We start from the raw sequence: 9,524 nt of genomic DNA, 5'->3' as shown, positions 1-9,524 counted from the left end.
CGAAAGTAAATAAAAAATTGTGATATGGCTTTGCTTCTCACATAGAAAAGCCATTTCTTGAATAATTTTTAACAATTGGGGAAGTGTGCGATTTGGACAATACATAAAGAAAATATATAATGTACTGTGATTGAGGTTAGGTTGAATTGTTATGACAGCTGGCGGTCAAAATTTTTAAATTTTGGTAGTTCGTTAAAGTGTGTTTTTCAAAGATGTCAAGAAATTATTTTTGCACTTTGAGCAAACAAGAATGATCAAAGACTGTGAGCCTTTTCAGAAATCCGATAAGACTTCTTGAAAATCCTTAAACTTGTCCGACTCTTTTCTAAATTCCTTCAAATTCTTTTCGATCATTTCAAATCTTTCGAACTATCTCGAAATTGATTACAAATTATTTTAATCACGTGAAATCTTTAAAATATTCTTAAATTCCTTCAAATCTCTTGAGAATCCTTAAAATCATTGAAGTTTAGCAAATAACTTAAAATCTTCTTTAAAAACTCTTAAATTAATTGCTTAACATTCTTTAAAGTCACTAAAACTTAGAGAAATATTTTCTAATTCTTTAAAAATAAACTTTAAAATCCCGTTAAGTCTCTAGTTATTCCTCAAAATCACTTAAACTCTTATAAATCCTGAAGTATTCTTGATAATTCTTAAACTCCTCCGAATTCTTTTTGAAATCCCTTCAACTTCTTTACAATCTTTTAAAATCATTCAAAGTTTCTCGAAACTGACTAAAATTAATTCAAATCTGTTAAAATCCTTTAAATTTTGATCAATTCCTTTAAATCTCTTAAAAATCCATAAAATCTTTGCATTTTATCAAATTCATTTAAAGCTTTTTAAATAACTCTTTTTTCAATGAATTATTATTAAATCCTTTAAAAAGAAACTTTAAGATTCCGCCAAGTCCCTCGTAATTCCTTGAAATCACTTGAATTCTTAAAAATCTCGTAAAATTTCTTGAAAATCCTTAAAATCCTCGGCGTTTTATTTAACTCCTTTCAACTTCTTTGAAATAATTTTAAATATTTTAAAATTGACTAAAATTAATTCAAATCGTTTAAATCCAAAATACTTAAAATTTTCTTAGGTTCCTTAAAATCTCTTAGAAAATCTTTAAATCAATAAATTTCTTTAAATACCTTGAAATCACTTAAAATTTATTACATCGTCTGTTTTAATAAATTTTCAATAAATTTTATGTTTTAAATTTTCAATAACTTTCTTTAAAATCACGTAAATTGTCGTAAAATCTTATAAAATTTCTTGTAAATCATTAAATCTTTTCATACTATTTTTGGATTATTTTAAAATCATTAGAGTCCCCCGATTTTTTTCGAACTCCCTTCAACTTCTTTGAAGTCATTTTTAAAATTTCGAAATTGAGTACAGTTAATTATATCTTATGAATTTTCTTAAATTCCTTAAAATATTTAAAAAAGTTACATCCCTTGAAATCTCTTCAAATTCATTAAGATCTTTTTGAAGAACTTTTCAATAACTCGCTTGACATTATTTAAAATCACCTAAACTGCTTTAAAATTTGACCAAATCGCTTTCAAATCCTTAAATCTTTTTGGATTCTTTAAAAAATCTGTAAAATTCCTTCAAAATCGTTCAATTTTTCTGCATTCTTTTAAAATCCCTTTAAAATTGTTTGAAATCGTTAAAATTTTTTCGAGAAATGCCAAGATCACTTAAAGTCTTTTAAAATCTTGTAATCTCTTTGATATAACCTTATTTGATATGAAACAATTTAAAATCACTTATTATCGAAAAAAATAATGACGTAAGTCGCCGGCAATTGAGGTTATAACCTCAATTACGGCAAATTATAATTTTTCATGATGAATTACCTAATTGCATATTTTCCAAATTGCCAACATAATGAAATAAATGGCTTTTTTTCTTAAAATAAAAGCTATATCACGATTCTTTACTTAATTTCGCCGCCATGACACTTAGCGGGCATTTAAAAATTTCGGTCATATTTTTGGTAAAATGTACACTATCGTATCTAATCTTAATGTAAAAGTGAATGAAAATGATGTGCCAGGTGCTGAATTATTGCATAAAATGGTGGGAAAAACTACCATTTGTCAGTTAAAAACGTGGTTGACATGCAGAAAACAATGTACTAAAGGAAAAAAGCAGCAACTTATTGACCGGTATGTGGAATGCAGGTTATGTTCATACTACGTATAGTGCAAGGTTTCAACAGTGAAAAAATAGTGTTTTGCATAAAAGTGAAATAATTTTAATAATTAGAAAATATAAAAAAGGTTGATAAAGCATTTTTAAAGAAATGCAGTTGAAAAAGGAATTGATATCTATCATTATAAGTGGGTTGTCAGTTTTGAAATTCACCTAGCTTTCAAATGACTGAAATAAATGCAAATGCGATTTTTTTAGTTTGAACATTTTTCTCTGAAAATTCGTACAATAAAAGAAATATCAATAGAAAATGATGAAAAAATATTTTGTAATAAATACGTGAAACTGAAAGAAGTGAAAATATTTTTTTTTATTAATGTTTTTATATAGTACTTTTTAAATCAGGTCGACCGCTTGAAGGGAAAGGTACGAATTTTTTGTAACAGACGAGAAATATGTCAGTAAATTCATTTTTTGACTAGGAATTTTACAAATTTTGAGGAAAAAAATACATCTAATCACTTAAAATATTACGAATGTCGTATCACACGATAATTTACAATAAGCTCAATTTAGAATTTTTATAAATGTTCATTATTATTATATAATATATAATATATAATATTATACAATAATTTATTTTTAAGCGCGAATTTGCAATGTAAAGAATTTTAAAATGCAGGTTTGGAAGACTTGAAAGAATTAATAATCCACAGGGTTTGAATTTGAACATTTTTGATAAAAAACGTATTGAGTTGAACAACTGTAAATAGATGTAAATAATCTCATGACTTTTTTTTAATAAACTGCAGTTCGAGTATAAATAATCGAAAAATACTTCCTTTCGAAGGACGATTTTAATCTCATGCTCGAAATTAAAGAAGGTGCATGCAGTAGATTTTAATTTTCAATATTGAAGTGTTTCAATGAGAGAACGTTAGTATTTAAAAAATTTAAACATCTGATTGAACCTTCATAAACTATTTGTAATGAAAATAAGTTAAAATTGATAGAATGCAATGAGCAAATGTAAGTATCCTTGTTTACATCCTTCATGCTTGAAAAATACTCGTCTCTGCGCGCACATAACCTCACCCACATATCACGTTTACTGCATTTTGCGCAATTTTTAATATGATTTTTAAGTGAACCATCGGGAATGTCACCCTTTTGATATATTAAACAGGGTTTTGGAAATGTAATAAAATAATAAATACATTCCAAGTAGGACTTGGACCGACTGTCACTTTTGCACTTTCCAAAACAGCACCTCGTGTGCACACCAATCTTTTTTCTTTTTAATGGATTTTCTCCTGGTCTATTAGACATTTCTTTTTTGAGAAGTTTTTTAACTTCCAATTGTTCGAAATAGTTTTTTTCGTCAATGTTTACTATTCCCACATAAGTTTCATTCAAAATTGACCGAATAACAATTGGACACTTATTATTTGTACACAAAATTTTAGTAATTTTAAGAGATATGTCGAAGTTTTAAAAAGATTCAAAATTAATGACTAGCTTGGAATTATTTCAAGTAATTTAAACGAAGTGTCTTAAGGGCATATGATACTTCGTCGTGTGGTCAATCAGGTACAGTTCCGACGGCTTTTTTTCTACAAAAACGAAATTTTTTAAAAACTGAATTCGGAGATGCTATACAATATCATAACGGACGCCCCCGGACTCTTTTTTCAGGGATAATAACAAAAAAATGTTATTGTGTTAATTACCAAATTTTATGCATGTGTATTATTTTGTGGTTAGGGTGATTTTAAGCCCTCTGTCATTCCGATAATGTAGGTCTCTATCGTACCGATTCTGTCGGTAAGCACTCTAAAATAATTATTGTGTAATAAACTATCTTACCAGCCTAGCTAATAATGTAGATAGATAAATTTTTGAATTTCAATGTTAAATTTTTCGCCACTGGCAAATTATTTATGAAATAAACTTTTTTGATTGCCTGCAAAAAAGGTTAGTTCCGGGAGATTAGTTACTATGTTTATTTGCAAGTCCAAAGTTTTCGGCCAAAAATATTGTGTAGTTTGGAAGTAACGCACAGGAGAATTGTAACATACATAACCTACAAATATACACACGTTGTTAGCAATATCAAAAAATTAAAAAAAGAAAAAACACACAAATAAAATGTGCGGGGACGTCCGTTAGCATGTTCGCTATCATTTCCCAAATTTTTTAGACAAAATATTGATTATTCTAGAAAAAAAGCCGTCGGAAACTAAAACTGGTAAAATCGATACTAATTCCTAAGCGCTATGCAAATTAATCAGATTTTGCTAAATTAAAACTTTTTCGAATTAAACCAAAAAAAAAAGTGTGTGGGGACGTCCGTTAACATGGCCGCTATCATTTCCCAAATTTTTAAGACAAAATATTGATTATTAAAGAAAAAAAGCCAGAGGAACCTAAAACTGGTAAAATCGACAATTTTGTATGCATCACATGCCCTTAATCGATTTTCCTATAACAGTTCGCCCTAGTCTTACGCGTCAAACTCAAACTGCGCGGTCAAACTAACAAAATGGTGGAATTAAGGACTTGCGTTACTTAAACGAAACAGGGCCTTCAAGTGGCTAGACCATGTATTTGTTAGATCATGACTTGGAACATCTAAACCCGCGCATGCGCAGTATATTAAATGACCTTTATTTTGTCTGTTTTTGTGGTTTTTGTCGTCTGCAGCAGAAAAGAGCCGATAAAAGTTTGGCTGTCAAAACGGTTGAAAACAGTTGTGATGCTTGTGATAAAAGTTTATGATTACTGTTGATTATCTGTGATGGAACACTGTTGCTTTTCAACGTACTACAAATACGTATAAATCAACAGCTGATCTAACCAAAGAATTAAAGTAAACATAAAATGTGCTCAATATAATAAAAAAAAGAGGTTAAAATGCGGGTAATCATGAATGTTGCGAAGCTTCTTGTTAGTTATCTGTACGAGTACGCCCGTGGTTTATCATTCACGATAACTGCCATACTCGTACTTTCCTACTGCCTCCATCCTGGACGATTCGCCTCTCATTACAGTTTCATTGAAGCGAAAAATATCTACACGGAAATGGAGAAGGCCTACTCGCCTCGTGAAAATTCGTGCGCGATTGTCGTCACCGGAAGACAAGCATCGGAACTACTTTACCCGGAAGTGAATCCCCGTGAAGATCCGGTTGTGATGGCCAGACGATTGGGGATTCTGCCTGGAGGCCAATGGAAACCAGTGAACTGTCATCCCCTCTTCAATATAGCGATCATTCTGCCTTATCGAAATCGACAGACGCAACTCTCCATTTTCATGAATTTCATACATCCGTTTCTGCAGTCGCAGAACTTGGATTACCGGATATTTGTGATCGAACAGAGTCCCATGCGGGAATTTAACAGGGCGAAACTGTTCAATGTTGGATATGCGGAAGCCACCAAGGTCAATGATTTTCATTGCTTCATCTTCCAGGATATTGATCTCATTCCGCAAAATCCGGACAATATTTACGCGTGCACGAAAATGCCGCGACATATGAGTTCGAGTGTGAACACTTTTAGGTACAATCTCCCGTATACGGGATTATTTGGTGGGGCGATTGCTTTGACTAGGAAGCAGTTTGAGAGAGCTAATGGGTTTTCGAATGTTTTCTACGGTTGGGGTGGAGAAGATGATGACTTTTATGGAAGACTGCAGAGTAGAGGTCTTAAGGTTTGTTGACATTATTATAACGGGACTAGTTCGATACACATTTTGAATGTACATTCAAATATTTCAATGATTTTTAAAATATTTCAAAAATTTCGCTAAAGTTTCAAATATTTAGCAAAGATTTTGCAGACTTGAAAGATATTCCAAAGATTTGTCAAAGATTTAATAAACTTCACAAATATCTTAAAAATATTTCGCAAAGATTTTACAACGATTAAAAATATTTAAAATATTTAGAAAAGATTTTAGATCGATTTAAAGTATTTCACAAAGGATTAACGCTTTTCCAAAGATTTGAATAATTTTACAAATATTACCAAATATTTCAAATATCTCACAAAGATTTTATTACAAATATTTCCGGATTGATGAAACATTTTTTATAAAGACTTTAGTTATTTCACCAAGATTTAAGTTTTAATTAATGCGCAATATATGTGCAATAATTAGCAAAAATTCCGGATAGATTTAAAAGATTACACAAAGGCTTAATGCGTTTTCAAAGATTTCAATAATTTCACAAATATTACTATATATTTTAAAAATATTTCCCCAAGATTTCACAAAGATTTTGGGAAGATTTATATTTATATTTCATATAAATTTCAAATATTTCGCCAAAGTTTCAAATATTTAGCAAAGATTTTAGACTTTAAAGATATTCCAATGTTTTGACAACGATTTAATTAACTTCACAAATATCTTAAAAATATTTCGCAAAGATTTCCAAAGATTTTGCAACGATTAAAAATATTCCTCAAATATTTAAAAAATTTAGAAAAGATTTTAGATCGATTTAAAGAATTTCACAAAGGATTAACGCTTTTCCAAAGATTTGAATAATTTTACAAATATTACCAAATATTAAAAAAATATTTCAAATATCTCGCAAAGATTTTATTGCAAATACTTCCGGATTGATGAAACCTTTTTTACAAAGACTTTAGTTATTTCACAAAGATTCCAATAATATCAAAAATATTTCAAAGATTTCAATAATTTCCGAAAGACTTAAGCTTAAATTAATGCGCAATATTTGCGCATTAATTAGCCAAAATTCCGGATAGATTTAAAAGATTACACAAAGACTTAATACTTTTTCAAAGATTTCAATAATTTAATAAATATTACTATATATTTTAAAAATATTTCCCCAAGATTTCACAAAGATTTTGGGAAGATTTATATTTATATTTCATATAAATTTCAAATATTTCGCCAAAGTTTCAAATATTTAGCAAAGATTTTACAGACTTTAAAGATATTCCAATGATTTGACAACGATTTAATTAACTTCACAAATATCTTAAAAATATTTCGCAAAGATTTCCAATCATTTTGCAAAGATTAAAAATATTCCTAAAAAATATTTAAAAAATTTAGAAAAGATTTTAGATCGATTTAAAGAATTTCATAAAGGATTAACGCTTTTCCAAAGATTTCAATAATTTTACAAATATTACCAAATATTAAAAAAATATTTCAAATATCTCGCAAAGATTTTATTGCAAATACTTCCGGATTGATTAAACATTTTTTACAACGACTTTAGTTATTTCACAAAGATTCCAATAATATCACAAATATTTCAAAGATTTCAATAATTTTCGAAAGACTTAAGTTTTAATTAATGCGCAATATTTGCGCATTAATTAGCAAACATTCCGGATAGATTTAAAGATTACACAAAGGCTCAATGCTTTTTCAAAGATTTCAATAATTTCACACATATTACTATATATTTTAAAAATATTTCCCAAAGATTTCACAAAGATTTTGGGAAGATTTATATTTATATTTCATATAAATTTCGAATATTTCGCCAAAGTTTCAAATATTTAGCAAAGATTTTACAGACTTGAAAGATATTTCAAAGATTTGACAAAGATTTAATTAACTTCACAAATAATTTTAAAATATTTAGAAAAGATTTTAGATTGATTTAAAGTATTTCACAAAAGATTAACGCTTTTCCAAAGATTTGAATAATTTTACAAATATTTCAAATATTGCGCAAAGATTTTATTACAAATATTTCCGGGTTGATTAAACATTTTTTACAAAGACTTTAGTTAATTCACAAAGATTTGAATAATATCACAAATATTTTGAAGATTTCAATAATTTCCCAAAGATTTAAGTTTAAATTAATGCGCAAATATCAAATATTTCACAAAAATTTCATGAAGATTTCAATAATTTCACAAGAAATACCAAATAATTTTGTAATATTTTTAAATATTACAAGTTTTTCGCGAAAATTAAGAAAAAATTCAAAAACATTTCACAAAGATTTCAAATCTTTCACACATATTTCGGAAGGATTTAAAATATTTAAGAAAGTTTTTATAAATATTTTAGGATAGATTAAATTTTTAAAAAAATACTTCAGTTATTTCACAACAATTTCAATAATATCACAAATATTATCAAAGGTTGCACAAAGACTAATGATTTTTCAAAAATTTAAATAATTTCAAAAATATCTTGAAAATATTTCGCAAAGATTTCCAAAATTTTTAGAAAGATTTCACAAAGACTTTAATAATTTTCCAAAGATTTAAATAATTTCACAAATATTACCAAATATTTGGCAAAAGTTTTCAAACATTTCACAAAGGTTCAAAATATTTTAAATATTTCGTAAAGATTTTGAATATTTAAGAGATTTTACAAAGAACAGTAAGTTCACAAATATTACCAAATATCTTTAAAATATTTCAAAGATTTCGAAAGATTCGAAACATTAAAATTTTTAACAAAAATTTGACAAATATTATCAAATACCTTAAAAATATTTTTAAAATTTCAAATAATTAGCAATGATTTTTGATAGATTTAAAAGATTTCACAAATATCTTAAAAATATTTCGTAAAGATTTCCAAAAATTTGAGAAAGATTTCATAAAAACTTTAATGATTTTTCAGAGATTTAAATAATTTCACAAATATTACCGAATATCTTAAAAATATTTCCAAATAGATTTTTAAAAACTTCAAACTTCAAATATTTACGAAAGATTTTAAATAGATTTAAAGAATTTCACAAAGCTTTCAGTACTTTCACAAATTTCCTAAATACCTTACAAATATTTAAAACATTTCCAAAGATTTTAGTAAGATTTAAGATATTTAACAAAGATTTCGGATAGTTTTAAAAGATTTCAAATATTTCGCAAAGGTGTTCAAAGATTTAAAATATTTATAATATTTAGCAAAAATTTTGGAAGGATTCAAAAGATTTCACAAAGTCTTCAATGATTTTCCAAAAAATGTAAATAATTTCACAAATATCTTGAAAAATAGGTCCCGAATATTTCCAAAAATTGTAGAAAGATTTCAAAAAAACCTAAATCATTTTTCAAAGATTTAAATAATTTCACAAATATTACCAAATATTTGGCAAAGGTTTCCATAAATTTGAGAAAGATTTCACAAAAACTTGAATGATTTTTCAAAGATTTAAATAATTTTACAAATGTTACTAAATATATTAAAAATATTTGAAACATTCCTATATCTTAAAAATATTCTAAAAACATTTTCAAATAGATTTAACCCTTAAACGGCCAAAACGCCACTACCGGGACACTGCTTTTCAACGGCCAATAACTAAGACTATTCGACACTAGAAAAAATTGAGACACATATAT

At 27.3% G+C, this 9,524-nt stretch overlaps 1 protein-coding gene across 1 annotated transcript in view; it reads left to right on the top strand.

Annotated features, from left to right (window-relative positions):
- The first annotated feature begins 4,886 nt into the window (after positions 1-4,886).
- The window catches only part of LOC117174790 (beta-1,4-galactosyltransferase 1-like), a 14,404-nt gene continuing 9,766 nt past the window's right edge, over positions 4,887-9,524 (top strand). The window contains exon 1 of the mRNA XM_033364158.1: positions 4,887-5,871. Within this exon, the coding sequence (XP_033220049.1) occupies positions 5,074-5,871 (798 nt within the window). The 5' untranslated portion in view covers positions 4,887-5,073. The remainder of the gene's footprint in view (positions 5,872-9,524) is intronic.

This window comes from Belonocnema kinseyi, chromosome 6, assembly GCF_010883055.1.
Source record: "Belonocnema kinseyi isolate 2016_QV_RU_SX_M_011 chromosome 6, B_treatae_v1, whole genome shotgun sequence".
NCBI lineage: Eukaryota > Metazoa > Arthropoda > Insecta > Hymenoptera > Cynipidae > Belonocnema > Belonocnema kinseyi.
The sequence above is the reverse complement of the archived record's forward strand: the minus strand, read 5'-3'. Positions and strand labels throughout refer to the sequence as shown.